This window comes from Gallus gallus, chromosome 24, assembly GCF_016699485.2.
Source record: "Gallus gallus isolate bGalGal1 chromosome 24, bGalGal1.mat.broiler.GRCg7b, whole genome shotgun sequence".
In the NCBI taxonomy this organism is placed as follows: domain Eukaryota; kingdom Metazoa; phylum Chordata; class Aves; order Galliformes; family Phasianidae; genus Gallus; species Gallus gallus.
In genome coordinates this window covers 3,176,409-3,190,882 of record NC_052555.1, presented here as the reverse complement: position 1 = coordinate 3,190,882, position 14,474 = coordinate 3,176,409, and the positions used below count along the sequence as shown (strand labels likewise).

The following is a 14,474-nucleotide window of genomic DNA, read 5'->3' as shown; positions in this document are numbered from 1 at the left end:
CTACCTTTATAATATGCTTTTTGGACCTCTTAATCCAGCAGTGTTAGCAGCTAGTCAGCCTTTTCATTCAAATCAACTAACTGCATTGAGCTTTATGGCATACAGCACTGTTTTCTCATGAAACTGATCATATCGAGGTTAAAGCCACAGCTTTTATCAAGCGTGCAACACTTCCACACACCTGAAAATTTAATGGAAATAGGTTCTAATAAATTAAAAATGAAATGCATAATGTATTTCTAATTAACCATTTTGTCCAACTCGCTCAACCCATGTCCTGCAAACACATACCGATTTTACACCACGTTTCATATCTTATTAAAGCCAGCTCATTTAGACACTCATTTAGACACAATGCATATTCACCATTTGCAAAGCATTGGGCAACTGCAGAAAGGTGCCAAAGGAAGACGTGCTGAAGCCTTGCTGGAGGGCAGCACACACGAGTGCTTCACAGAAAGGGGCTCTGCCCACAGCAGGCTTGGGTGAGTCTCGTGCTCTTACTGCACATCATACACTTAGGAGACACAGGGAGCTCTGCTATGCCCCAGCTTGCCCGAGAAGGAACAAGGGGACTTGGGAAACCCACTGCTCCTCTGGGTGCCCTCCATGCATTCAGCCCTGCCCCACAGGGCCTCTGCTCAACAGCGATCTGTGTGTCCTGCTGGCACCTCACTGATGCTCTTTGCTCCCCACGGAGCCACAAACAACACAGCAAATTACCTTGCTTGTTTGCCAGCATTCCTACAAGCAGAGCAAGACTACTTTTCCAGAGATTTAAACTGAGTTCTCAAGCAACCTTGTGATGATTGCACTACAGCAGCACCCACCAAAGACACTGCCTTGCTGGGGGCCTTCCCATCCGGTGGAGTTAAACCGTGCACGCTGTCCCTACCGGATCATTGCAGCAGCTTAACCCAGGCCAGTGTTTCTTTCAGTCTTCACCCCAAGCTACAGCTCCCCCCCTCTCCCCCACATGGGTGCTGGACGAGATGGGGCTGGAGGGTGAGGTGCCCCCACTCCTGTCACCCACCACTTTCACTTAGGGACCCATGAGGTCACTGGTTTCTCAGCAGTCATCAGCACATAGGAAACATGAAAATGGAACTGCAGAAAAAAGGACAGGGGGCAGAGATCCCGGCAGAGATGAAGTCATGGTAAATCTGCTCCCACTGTGCTGAAAAGGGACCCGACAGGGAGAGGAAGTCTGCAGATAGCCCACACCACCACCACAAAATGACTTTCACCACGGTGCTGCATGTCGCAGCTCTGCTCCTGCTGCAAGGTAAGCAATGCACTTTTACCTTTCTTGCTTTTTAAAGAACCCAGCCTGGAGAACTCCATCTCCAGAGCCATACATAGAGCATTACGCACAACACAGCTTTGCTGCTGTTGTTTTCATACTGACAGCATTGCGTTGTTACACAGCTTCCAAAGCTGCAGAGCAGACGGGGTGCCGAGTTCCAGTTGACTCCTAAACCCAGGATCAGTGAGACCAATTCACATCCCAGCAGCTGGCAGCATGCTTGAGATGGGAAACAGGAGGAGTCTCCCTTAAACATGAGCAGCAGATTACAGCTTACTTTCCATGGCTTGGATATTTGTATATGCGCTTGCTCACATATTTTTGTAACAAGAGGCTAATACAATAAGTCAGAGTAATTTAGAAAGCACTCACAAAGTACTCTGAAAACGAAAAGCACTTTAAATGCTCAGCCTCCTCACTTTGACTAGAGGATGCATCTTATCCCTACCTTGCTCGTCTCTTTCATACACGGGAGAGTGTGTGAGGTTCACATTTGACCATGTCAAATATGGAAAGATTTCAGTGAGGAAAGAGGCAAAACAGCTTTCTACAGCTCAGGATTCTTGGAATGACAACTCTGGTGCTGGCCTAATAGTCTCTCCCTTCTTAAATGCTAAAGCAGAAACTGTAGTAGTGCTGTTGCTGATACTATGATAATAATCTTACACATAAAGGTATTATTACAGAGGCCACGTCCACTCTGTCTAAACAGCAACAAAGCATTTTTTAAACACAGCACACTCAGGATATTTTATTATCACTGATTGTGTTTAACAGAACTCGGGCCTTAAGAATCTGTCAGTCACACTCCAGCTGAAATAGTTCTTGCTATGCCCTTTCTGCTTGCTTGCTGCAAATCAGCAGCTCCCTCTTTCTGGGTGCACAGCCCCTCTTCCCCAGTACTGCCAGAGCCTGCTGCGTGACAGGTTTGCACCCACTGAGCCCTGCTAGCTGCTCTCAGCCCTCTGTCACAGCACCTCAAGAAGTAGCTCAGACTCCCATTCGTACATCAGCAGCCACAGGTCAAAAATAACTGGTTAAACAGGATGTCTCTGTAGGCTACAGTGTTAAAGACAACTTTGAAATGATTGAGCCAGTGTTCATCACTGCAACAGTGTATGTGTTTTCTGCTGGCTAAAATAGCAGAGGCACGTACCATTGCGCTCTGTTGCACTGTGCGATTTCTAGCAAGAAAGTGCTGGCCTATCTTGCTAAGGTGGATGGCTGTACTGCCACACCTGATGGCAGACATTTTTCCAGGTACTCGAGGCACCTGGGATCCACATAGCATAAAAACCTGGCTTTTGGATCTGGCACAGGAGCATCCCCTGTCCCGCAGTGATTGCACTGCAGAGAGCATAGTGGCTTGAAGACCATAGCCATGAAAAGCTGCCCCATAAGGGGAGAAATTTGACATGTGAGTCATGGTCTGCATGAAGCCATAGTCTCAAATGGAAATTACATGCATGCTCCATTCTGGGGTTTGCTCTTTTCTGCTTTAAAAAAGAACAAGCAACATCCCCCATTTTTTCTTGTTCTCTAACCTCAAAAGGTGCAACTTGAAAGACCCCACATTGCTGCTAACGACAGGAAAGAGCCACTACGCAGCCACTGTGCAAAATATAAAAAAACACTGTGGAAAACCACACACGAGGCCCTCTCTGGTCCTTTACCAGCATGCTGCTGGTGACATAGGCCTTCACAAATGGAAGCCCTGCAAGGCCATCTCCCTTTTGCAAACTCCCACAGGTTACATGCACCCTGGGTAACAACCTGAGAAACTGCTTTCAGCATCAAAGATCAGGTCCAATAAGAATGGCTTCGTATAATGGCTTCGTTGCTGTTACATTTTAAACTGTTTTTAAGAAAATGAAAAGCTTTCCTGAAGCCCAGGAGGATTCATTTCCCCAGACCACAGTGCTCGTGTGTGCAGTAGGAACTCGCAGCAGACAGCTACCTGAAAAATAAAATCAAAACAGGAATGAAAAATAAAACCATCTTACTGCCTATTTACTTAACTCTGACCAGGGCACTGATCTTAGTCATTTCTCCAGGGCATGCTCTCTCTCTCTCTCTCTCTCTCTCTCTCTCTGGAGAAAGCAATTCATTCCGGGTCATCAAATATTTTCAGAGTATATTATGTATCTCTGAATAACCTGGGAAAAACACATTCCAGAGCTCCTCTCTAAAATGAACTGGGAGGAGTGAATGAAATTGCATTTCAGTAACCCGTGCCAGACCAGGTTTGTGCATCCTGCCTTCGAAGCAGCTGCAGCATTACCTTTCCTGTATAAAAAAAGCCTCATTCTCAGAGCTGTCAATCATTCACAGCTCCCACTCAGTTGCACACACTTGCAAATTGGGTTCAACAGCTCCAGAAAAGAATAAGGAATACAAAAATTGATTCATATGAGGAGCACACGTGCATTAAGGGGTATGCTGTCAATTCTTCACTGACTCATGTGGAATTGCATGTAGTGACTACATCTGGCTGTGCTGGCAGATGGAGGGAACAAACTGCTGGTACAGGTCCTGCCTAGTGATTGTGGTGACCTATCTAATCATTGTGAATTAATTCTATCGGTACAACCGTACAGACAGGTTTCCTCACCTTCACACCCTTGAGAAAAGGAAAGCTGACATACTGCTTCATGTAAAACATCGACACTGCTTCACATCACATTGTAATGGCTGTTTTTTTTTCCCCCTCTCTGTGGCAGGGGATTTTCCAGGAGCTGGCAGTGAAACCATAACTGTACAGGAAGGAGAGGACCTGAACCTCCGTTGTACCTTCACCGGTGACAGCAGAGCCACCAAACAGTGGCTAAACCCCCGTGGGTTTACCATTTTCCTTGACAATCACTGGGGTAAGTGTGAAACCCCAGTGCAGAAGTTTCCATGCAGAGCAGAGGGGTCAGCCAGCAGTGGGCTTTCCAGCCCCTGCACAGAGCCGCTCTGACTCACCCAACTACTGCTGGGGGTGGTTTGACATCCAGCCCCTTTCTGGCAGAAGCCGATGAAATGGAAACCCCCGCAAGAGTGGTCTGGCAGTAGAGCTTTTAGTGATGAACCATGTTCACCACCAGCACCAACAGATTAGCACAAAACCCACTACTGCCTCAGACAGCCAGGAGCAGACCTGCCTGAAAGCTCTGGGTGCTCTTCTTCTCATCAGTGGTGTTACATTTAGTGCATCAAGGGGAAATGTTTAGAAAATAAGCAATGGTTTCCAATACGTGTTGACAGAGACAGAGATACCATTACTGGCTTCCCTTCCATTCCCTGCATCTCACCTCTCTCTGCTTGAAGTTTTGCAGAGCTGACACAGCAATTTAACAAGGTCAGGGAAGGAACATATCTGAGTATCTATAGCATCAGAGTGTAGCGTAAGCAGACAAAACATTATCTCTCTTAAACCTGATGATTCAGCCCATAGTGTCAATATCCTTGATCATCCCTCGGCAAGGCACATGATACAACAGCCACAAAGATAGGAGTTTGCAAAGAATATGCAAAGTCCTCTTACAGTACCAAAAAAAAAAATTATCCTGCTTTAGAGAGGAACCAAGTTATGCATGGACTTTTTCAGTTTTTATTCTGAATCACCACTGTGAACTTTTGTCCCACTGGTTCCCCAAAACCCACTTTGTGAAGCAGTTTCTTCCACTCTCATTGTCTACCATTCTTACATTTTATATTTCACCACTACCATGAATTACAGCACAGCTGTGATATTCTCCCAGCTCTATATTTTCGGAAGACCTCATCTAAAACATTAAAAAGATCTTAAAGACTATCTTTATGTTTATCTCTAATGACTGATTCCCCTCCCCAGTTTCAGTACTCCATGTGACTTGCTGGCTTGTCCCCAAGACTCCCACAGGAGGAACAAAGCAAAGACTAGAAAACCTAGACAGAAAAATGGGGCTGCACAGCACAGCGCAGCCATCTCAGAGACAGTCTCATCTAGCTAATTAAGTAAGGATAGGACAAGAGAAACAGCCAATTAATAAACTGTTAATGAAGAAGTATAGGCTGACCATGATGTTCGTTTACACACCACAATATACACCCAGAGAGGGGAAGTGATTTTTTCAAGGCCAGAGTAAGGCTTGAGAAATAGGGAATGAGGAAGGGAAAGTTCATGCAGCTTTGCTCTATGTTTTTTATTCGTGAGTCATATCACTGTTCTGACTCTATATTGTGTCCTCACACCGCAATGTTTGCTTATATTTATCCGCCTAAAGATTTCAAGAATCTCAATTACCATAAAACTTGACAACATAGGAGTAAGACCCCCTGGCTGTGCAGTGGATAGGAGGCAGTTCTAAAGGATGGAGAGCAGTTCACCTTTCACTTGACAAAATGAACACAACAGGTTTTAAAAGTGAAATATATATATATATATATATACATATATATATATATATATATGCTGTTTTCCCTATTAGTAGGGCATGTACCCTTCACCTTCATCAGTTCACTGCTGTCTCTGTGCTAGTGCAGCACCAGCTAGAACTGCTCAGTTATGTCAAATGCTGATGAACAAACAAACAAATGCAGTAGACAAATCCAATCTCACTCATTACTGCTTTGATTATCCTTGTATGTGCCAACACGCATAACATGCTGGGTTTTATTTTTCTTACAGGCTTAAAAGATCAGAGGTACAGACTTATCCATTATTCAGAGGATGAACTGTCTATCAGACTCTCTAACATAACGGTGCATGATGAAGGCGTATATAAATGCTACTACTACAGCACACCGTTCAGAAGTAAGATGACAACTGTTGAGGTGTTAGGTAAGTTATTTTCCCTGCTCTATTCTACAGAAACGGAATAACAAAGCCAGCTCCTTGACTCCAGGACTGCCTTTTTGCATACAATTGTACAGTACTGAGCACAACACAATCCCAGTCTCAGCTCAGCCCTTCCAAATAACACTACATATTCAGCCATTCATAAAACCAAATAAAAGTACTCACTGCAACTGATTCTAAACCTTCTTCCTGCAGCTGCTCCTTCTAAGCCTGTACTGCAAGTATCCCGAGACACAGAAGGACGTGTTACACTGTCTTGCTATACCCAAGGATGTAAACCACAACCCCAGATTACCTGGCTGTTGGATAATGGAATACAGCTTCCCGGTGAGTGCTAAGGGCAATATAACAATTTCTACTTATCAGCCTTATTTATTAGTCTTACTTATCCAAGTGTTCACATTTGAAAGTACAGAAGGGGGGAAACACATAATCAGATGAGACTCCCACTCATCCTCTTCATTTTGTACAACTCAGGCCTTGGTGGTACGGGTTAGAAGGAAAGTCAGCACCAAATACTGGTGTCTGTGCAGAGGAGAAGGCTCACCTGATGTGCTTGTATTCAGTGTAAGAATGACAGCACTTGGCACCAAAATCCACCGAGAATATGGAGTGAAATTCCACTGACATTAAATGAAACCAAAACTCTGGAGGCACAATTTACAAAGCCCAAGCACAAAGTCAGTTAATAAAACCATTATAACTGCTTCCATTTTGTGACTGGTACAGGCTTTCCTCAGCTGTACTGAGCAGCTCACACCCACATCAGCTGCCCTTCTCTCATTAATCTGTTCAGAGGCAGGTAAGTCACCAGCAGAAGCAAAAACAGAGCTCAAGAAACACACAGCTCGCACCCCCCTGCAACAGCTCCAGACCTACACACATTTAGGTGAACACAGACAAGAGTCTCCAGGTAGCTCAATTAAACTTGTGTACAATAGAAACAGCTGCTTTGAAGGCCATGTTCCAATAGCTACTACCTTATTAGCTGTAACTGCTGCACACTGGAGAGGAAACACACCTCACTACCAACCTGTGAGGAAAACACCCCTAGGAACAAATGCATTTCCTTTCACATGCTAACAAACTCATTTGTATTTTCTATCATTAAGCAATATTTTTATAGTTTAGCATAAAAGATGTTATCTTGAACTCTGTTCTGTGGGGAAAAACAGAAAACCCTACTGGCCTGAATAAAGTTAGAAATCAAGACTAGAGAGAGGGGAAGAAAAAAAGAAAGAAAAGCTGTTGAAATCTACTACTTATAACAGCCCAACACACCACACAGACACCAGATACCCTCCACAACATACATGGCCAACTAAGCATCTTTCAGTTTAGTTCAATAAAAACCTTACACTTACCTTCATGTCCTACTTGCATCTTGAGACTTGTAGCACAAACCCCAGTAAGACATTAGGGCCTATCATATCAATGAGAACTACCTGGCCTTCAGCCTCATGTCCTGCAAGCAGCTGGGAAATTAAGCATTGAAGGGGTTATACTGTGTTTGTTTGATTGGTTTAACTTAGAGGTGGTTTCAGATGAAGGGATATTTGCATGAAGAAGTGCTGATTCACCATCCAGCTTGTTTGTGGCAGATGCAAATTCATGTTTGAATGGAAAAATAACTGTCCTAATTCGGTGTCTCTCAAGCTTTCTGCATGTGCTTTTCCCTTTTTGCAGGTGACTATCTTTGAGCAAAACTCTCTTCTCCCCACACCCACCTCCACCCCATGCTCAGCTTGAATCACTTGCTGCAAATATTTATATTAATCAGAATATAGCTAATAAATTTTAATTACTGGCAGCGCCTCAGTTCCACCAGGGCACAGCAGGGGCAAACCAGCTGTAATTACTGAGCTGTTGCTGACAATTAAAGATGATTTCCTTTCTAGCAAAAACACTCTGAAATCCTTCTCAGTTCTCATGTGACCCCATAGGGGACAGGAAAGAGGGCTGAGAAATACCAGTCAATGTGATACAACAAATTATCCATAAAGGCTAATTTGGAAAGAAGGAATTTTTTTTTCGTTTAAGAAATAAGGAAGTTACCACAGTAACAGATAAAGAGAAAGCATTAGTTTTTTTTTCAGAGAATCTCTACCATTGAAGCAGATAGTCAACATTATTGTGCCACTATGGGCATTTAAGGTAAACATCTGAGAAAAAAAGTCCACTGGAGCAATTCAAACATGTCTCTTTGTGTCACAGGAAATACATCTTTATCATCCCATACAATATAAATGAGTAGAAGTCAGTACACGTGGAGGACTGAGAAATATGTCAGTCATGTCACATAGCTCTCTTTAATTCATTATGCTATGGTGATTTATCTTTGTGTTTCACCTCTCCCAGCAGAGGGAGGGTCTTTTTTAGACCTCAGCCATGCTGCAAACCAGCAGGTCCTTATCCAGGGCCACAGCCACAAGTATGTGATTTATTCTGCTCAGTAAGGACAAGAAGTGCTGCTGGGTGTTGGGACATCCCACTGCAGTCCTACAGGCTGTGTGAGCCCTGCAGCAGGGGAATTTCCCCACCTGAGTCACAGAATGAGCAGAGGCTTTGGGTTGGGTGCAGGAGGGGCAATGAGGCCTGCACTTAGCTACCAAGGAGGAAAACACGACCCTGCTGTCTTTGGGTTCCCATGCAGTCCATTTACACAGTGAACCGCTTGTGCACAGTAATTATGCACTGTTTTAACAGAGTGAAGTAATGCAGATTGTGCCTGGAAGGTTTTTCATTAAATTGCTCTTGACTAGAAAGCCTTTCAATGTTTTCTTCCCACGGCTGTGTAGGTGACACCAGGCACAAGTTAGAAGCCGACGGGAAGAAATGGACCACAACCAGCACGCTGACAGTCCTGGCATATGGGCCCAACTCAACAGCCACCTGCCTCGTTCACCACAAAGCACTGGGAGGAGGGAAGCTGACAGAGCCTTTCCAGTTCGAGGATGTTGCAAGGACAGGTGCTATAGCACTCTTTGAACAGTAGTTATCGCATTTTAGCACTCAGGTAGAGAAAGTCATGCAGATGCACATGCAAAACTGAAACACATGGTCTACCTCCTCATGTGTGGAATTTAGTTTTACAAGAGAGGGCCAACTGGGGCAAAAGAGGAACTCCAAACTAAAATTTGTTGTTTGTTTTTTTTTTGTTGTTCCTACATTCCTAAATACCCACTGTTGTTTTTCAGTGGCAAACACAACTCCTGTGTCAACTACACTAGAGGTGGATACGTATGTCTCTGAGTATGTGCAGCCTACAGGTAGGCACCAACTGCTTGGCCTTTTTGTAACTAATACGCAGATCAGATAACTAACCATAAGATCTATCACAAAGAAATGCTGTACAGTGTCTCTATGTAGAGGCTGGGCTGCAAAAGAACAGTTGCTGTCAGCACTAAGGAATATTTTGCACAGCATTCAGAACTTTGGTTTTTTCCCCAGTGACCACAGTGGAGTCAGATCTGAACAGCAATACAGACTTCTCTCCAAGCTACCCACAACATAATGGTACGAGTTTTACTTTCATTTTTCACTCATTTTATGGTGTTAAATATATTCAGAAGACAGGGGAACCAAAGGTGGGAAGGGAGGACTATAAATCTAACCACAGCTCAAAACAGGGGACTCAAGCAACCCAGAACACAAAGAATACCACAGCAGGTTTCATTTCCATGGACTGGGTTCAGTGGCAAAGCGTGACTTCTGATTTTTATCATGTGTTTGAGGGGTTTTCCTTCAGGATCTGAAAAACCAACTATCCCTTCTGCAGTCCCAGAGAATCCATTTATCATTATTTTGCAGCACAGCATCGATGACAGCCCAGTAAAACCTCCAACCAGCTGTCACATCTACTTGTAAGTTTAGACTTAGTTACTTGCATTTATCAAACCAAGGCAGAAATACTACAGAGAACAGCACAATAAGCCATCTTACACACAAACATATGACTTAGAAAAGCAGTATTTCTTGCTTGTGAGGGAAGCCCTCCATTTCACAGCCATAAAAGCAGGCAAGCTCTCTCCCATCAGATGCAGCACAATTACATTCACGTTGGCAGCAGGCAGGCTGGCTGCTCTCCTGGAGCGTCAGAAAGGCACGGTGTGAGCTGAGGCTGGGATTTTTCTGCATGGTTGCACTAGGTGGCACTGTGCAACAAAGATTATCAGTGCATATAGACGGCTGAAAATTGAAGCTATTCTACAGAAGAACTGTTGACAATAGGAGAATGAAGAGCTGCACCACACAAATTGCTTGACCCAAAGCAGCACCCCCATCTGCTTAGTGTTGCAGAGCAAGCAGTGGAAACTCAACTGTTTTAGAAAGAACTCTTTGTTTGTATTTGTTTAAAAGTGCTACATCAGTGGTTACAAACTACACAGCGTGGCTACATTCAGTTGATAAACAATTCTATGAACAGCAAGAGGGAGCATGAACCTTTCAGCACAGTGTGCTCATGTACCTGGTAAGGAAGGAAATGAATGCAAAGTTTTGGCAGACACAGCATGCGTTACCATTTCGGTTCTACAAATCAAAGTTAATTATATCAAAACATATTGCCTGCACGTGTAAGGAAGTCAGAACCCACCTCTCTTGTTTCTGCAGGGTCTGGAGCAACGTCAGTTGCAGCAGGAGAGCTGTCTGGTACCTCTGCTCACCACATCCCTGAAGGTACGTTACATCGTCAGACATGCTGCAGTGATGTCCCCGGGACAGCCATTCTCTTACGCTGGGTGATTACACTTCTGAAAGCTATAAAGACAGCAAAAGTAAATCTTAGATAGGAATACAAGAAAATATCTGCTTCGAGGAAAAAAAATAGCTGCCTATTCTTGTATTTGCAAGCAGGCAAAGCAAAGTAAGGGAGAGGAAAAGTTCAAAAAAATAATGAAGTCAAAGCTCACCCTTCTTTTAATTTGTCTGTACATGAGAATTATTGAGTAAGATACTCTGAGGATTTTCTGTTTATAAAGCTTATGTAGTATTTATATTAAAAAGAAATACTGTGTTAAGGAAGTGAGCATAGGGTTTTTGAGTTAAGAGCTCCAGAAGTCTCCTGCTACATTACCAGACACTCTGGACATCAAACCTGGTGGAAAAATAGGAATTTTCAAGGATCCCTTAGCCCTTCTTAGAAATACCATTCTCCTTTTCATCTCTCCAGGCACTGAAACAGCACTCAATGGCACAGTCACAGAGGAGCTTTTCAGGACAGAAGCCTCCTTCCCCAGTGAGAACGTAACTCTGATTTCCATTGTCACCTTTGGTAAGAACTCCTAAATAGTCTTCAGGGACAGCTTCCAAACGTGCAGCAAGCTTTCTAACACCCAGCTTATTCTCCCTGACCAGGCATACACCTCTAAAGCAAGCGCCAGTACACTAGAGTAATGCTGATTTGCAGTCTTGGGGAGAGACCACAGAAATGCAACCATTTTTACCATCTAGAAAAAAAGCTGAATGTTTCCATTTGTTGTGCTAGGGCTAAGTCTGCTGACTTCAATTAGTTTTTCATACAACTAGAAAAACAACTGAGCTAGTGTCTTAAAATTGAGCCCAGCAAGGTGTATTCTGCTCTGCCACCATGCTGATCCAGCCTGGTCCAGGAAATATCACTCTTGTTTTTATTACTAGAAACTCACAGGAAACTCTTTAACAACACAGACATACATCTGCCTCTTTTACAGAGCAAGATGTGAAATCTGAAGGCATGAGTAAGAAGGAGAAGGATTTCCTGCTGCCTCTCTTGGTGGCAGTTCTCATTGTCATGCTGCTCATCATCGTAGTGCTTTTTTCGAAGAAGCTGATAAAAGCTCATGGAGTTTGGAAGAGAGGTGAGCGATGGCACCTGTAACTGCTTTATTTCAGAGGGGCTGAACAGCTGAGGGGCTCCTTAAGAGGAAATAAGACACAGCTCCCCCAGTCCTCTGCTTAAACACCCACCTACAGACAGTAGTTGTGACTTGTTGCAAACAGCTGCTGAGGATTCCTCTGTAACCAATGGCCTCAGATCAAGCATCACCCTACACAAGTCAACTATATTGTTTACTTAAGCATATCCCTCATGAGTGACCAGAATTACTGCACTCTCATTTTGTGCCCTCAAAAGACTAAGCTTTTTATACTCAAGGAAGAGAGTGAGGAAGAGTCATGGGAAAATCTTAATTATATTTGATTTTTGCACAGAAAATGATACTTCAGACCAGACTTTGGAGAGTTATAAATCCAAATCTAACGAAGAAAGCCCAGGCCATGAGAAGAATGGACAAGGTAAAAACCTTCAACCAACATACATTAATCTCTGCCAGATAAAGTGTTGCTACTGACCACTGTAAACTGGAATATTGCAAAATTAAGCCTTTCTTATCCTGAGGTCTACCACAGAGATTGCAGCTTCAGCAAGGGAGACACAGAGCTGTAAAGAATTACAATAATTGGGTTTCTTAATTGAATAGTTTCAACTAGATAATCCCAATGGTTTTATCTAAATTTAATTTGATGGAATGCTATTCAAAACATCAGTGGTACTTATGGTGAATTCAACTATCGTTAAACAGTCCTGAATATCCTGGGTGTTTCATCATTCTATAACACTATCATTAATATATATTTCATGTAGGTGCTTCCTCCTTTATAAAATCAGTAATAAATATGTATTTATCTTTCAGCTGTCAATCAGAAGCCCAACATGCAGTATGTAACAGAAGGATATGTGGAAGCAACACAGAAGAATCCAAGTGAGAAAAACACTACAATACCTGAGGAACAGTTTGCACGCGGAAAAGAAACAGATGTATAGTGAAGGGGTCCTTCTGGCAAGCCCATAAAATGTACAGAAACACCACTGTTTTCTGGTATTTATGGTTCAGCATTCACAAATCAGTATGAGCAGACATACAAAGAGCTGCCTGAAATCCCTAAGACTATTCGGATTGTTTTCCACTGAAGATTGGTAGATAGGGACAGTGCTCCTACTATCTACTCATATCTATGAAGACCAACTTAGCTGCAGTCCTCAAAGGATTTAATTCGCAGTTGGACTATGTGATTTTAATGATCTTTTCTAACCTTTATGATTTCATGATAATCAACCACTGCCAGAAATACAGGTCCTCTATCCACCCTAATTGCTATTAAGGTCCTGGCAAAGGAATATGCAATTAGCCCCAAGGACCACGGGATATGCAGATACTCATGCACCACTTCTGCCACTTCCCCTGCAAACACAGGACTGACCAGGAAACTTTGAGAGATGGAAACCAATCGTGACTTCTAACATCTCATTCTGACGACCAAACCGGAGCACCCAGCTGTATTTAACCAAACATCCCAATGTCAGAGGTGTTTAAAAACAACATCGCTGTCCCCCGGGGAAATCCTGAGTTGACAAAGGAGAAAAGGAACCACACGGTGGGACTCTGCAACTCAGGGGTGCACGCATTGCCTGTGGTGGGCAAGCTGTGAGAAGCAGCAGGACGTTCTCTCTGCGGAGCAACACAGCACTGTCAGCAGGGAGTTGTTCTTCTGCAGGAACCTCGTGCTGTGGTTCTGTAAGGCACAACCAGGTTCCTGAAATAAAGGGAATGTTCTACAGGAGAAAGCTGTCTTCTCATAAGGGGTGATTATTCCTCACCAGACTTTATTCTGAGAACTGGCCTTGGATACCGAATTAAGTGAATGCTCTTGACGTGACTGCTAGAAATATTTCATTTTTATGTGGAGAAATGAAAACATTACTTCATTTCAGGAGGCTGTGGATGCCCCATCCCTGCAGGCATTCAAGGCCAGGCTGGATGTGGCTCTGGGCAGCCTGGGCTGCTGGTTGTTGACCCTGCACATAGCAGGGGGTTGGAACTGGATGAGCACTGTGGTCCTTTTCAACCCAGGCCATTCTGTGCCTCTATGAATTTTGACCTGGGTAGGGTAAGCATTTTGTATACACAAATATACCTGGCAGCTCACAGGGCAGAGCCCGGCCCGGGTTGTGAGGCAGCTCGGCCCAGGAACCAGCCCCAACATCAAGTGTTTGCTTTGCACGTATGAAATATACTGACAAAACTGCCTTTGCAGATGCAATCCGTGCCGCCCGGGGAAGCACAGCCGGCTTCACTCCTGGCGGCCCACAGCGCCCCTCAGCGCCCCTCAGCGCCACGCGGGTCCCGCGCCCGCTGCACGCCCCGCGGCTGCGATCGAATCCCGCGCTGCAAAATCGCGCTTCGATAACGCCCGCGGTACCGTTTCTCCTCAGCAGGCAGCAGCCATAGTTCTAATAAACCAGCCTGAAATTACCACAGCCTACCTGTCGGCTTTTCAAGTGTTTTTATTTCACCACAGGGAACGATC

At 44.1% G+C, this 14,474-nt stretch overlaps 1 protein-coding gene and 1 long non-coding RNA gene across 3 annotated transcripts in view; one reads left to right on the top strand and one right to left on the bottom strand.

Moving 5' to 3' along the window:
* LOC124417389 overlaps window positions 1–7,644 on the bottom strand; it is a 79,438-nt gene extending 71,794 nt beyond the window's left edge. Inside the window, exon 1 of the long non-coding RNA XR_006932103.1 lies at window positions 7,493–7,644. This is a non-coding gene — a long non-coding RNA (uncharacterized LOC124417389). The remainder of the gene's footprint in view (window positions 1–7,492) is intronic.
* On the top strand, window positions 968–14,429 carry CRTAM (cytotoxic and regulatory T-cell molecule). 2 transcript variants are annotated; one of them, XM_040652021.2, is made up of 12 exons: window positions 968–1,285; window positions 4,039–4,173; window positions 5,958–6,110; window positions 6,324–6,455; window positions 8,927–9,097; window positions 9,326–9,397; window positions 9,579–9,644; window positions 10,740–10,805; window positions 11,299–11,400; window positions 11,819–11,965; window positions 12,318–12,401; window positions 12,800–14,429. In XM_040652021.2, the coding sequence occupies exons 1-12, from the start codon at window positions 1,237–1,239 to the stop codon at window positions 12,928–12,930; spliced, it is 1,308 nt and encodes a 435-aa protein (XP_040507955.1). In that variant the 5' UTR covers window positions 968–1,236; the 3' UTR covers window positions 12,931–14,429. The 2 variants fall into 2 exon arrangements, with proteins under 2 accessions (XP_040507955.1, NP_001025518.2); NM_001030347.2 differs by having other exon boundaries at window positions 4,027–4,173.
* The last annotated feature ends 45 nt before the right edge of the window (window positions 14,430–14,474 follow it).

What these genes read in the sequence shown, in the direction of transcription:
- CRTAM (NM_001030347.2), top strand. Translation starts at nt 1,237, where the DNA reads ATGACTTTCACCACGGTGCTGCATGTCGCAGCTCTGCTCCTGCTGCAA. An exon ending in TGAGTATGTGCAGCCTACAG is followed by an intron (nt 9,398 to 9,578) that starts GTAGGCACCAAC and finishes TTTTTTCCCCAG; the next exon opens with TGACCACAGTGGAGTCAGAT. An exon ending in TGCTCACCACATCCCTGAAG is followed by an intron (nt 10,806 to 11,298) that starts GTACGTTACATC and finishes TCATCTCTCCAG; the next exon opens with GCACTGAAACAGCACTCAAT.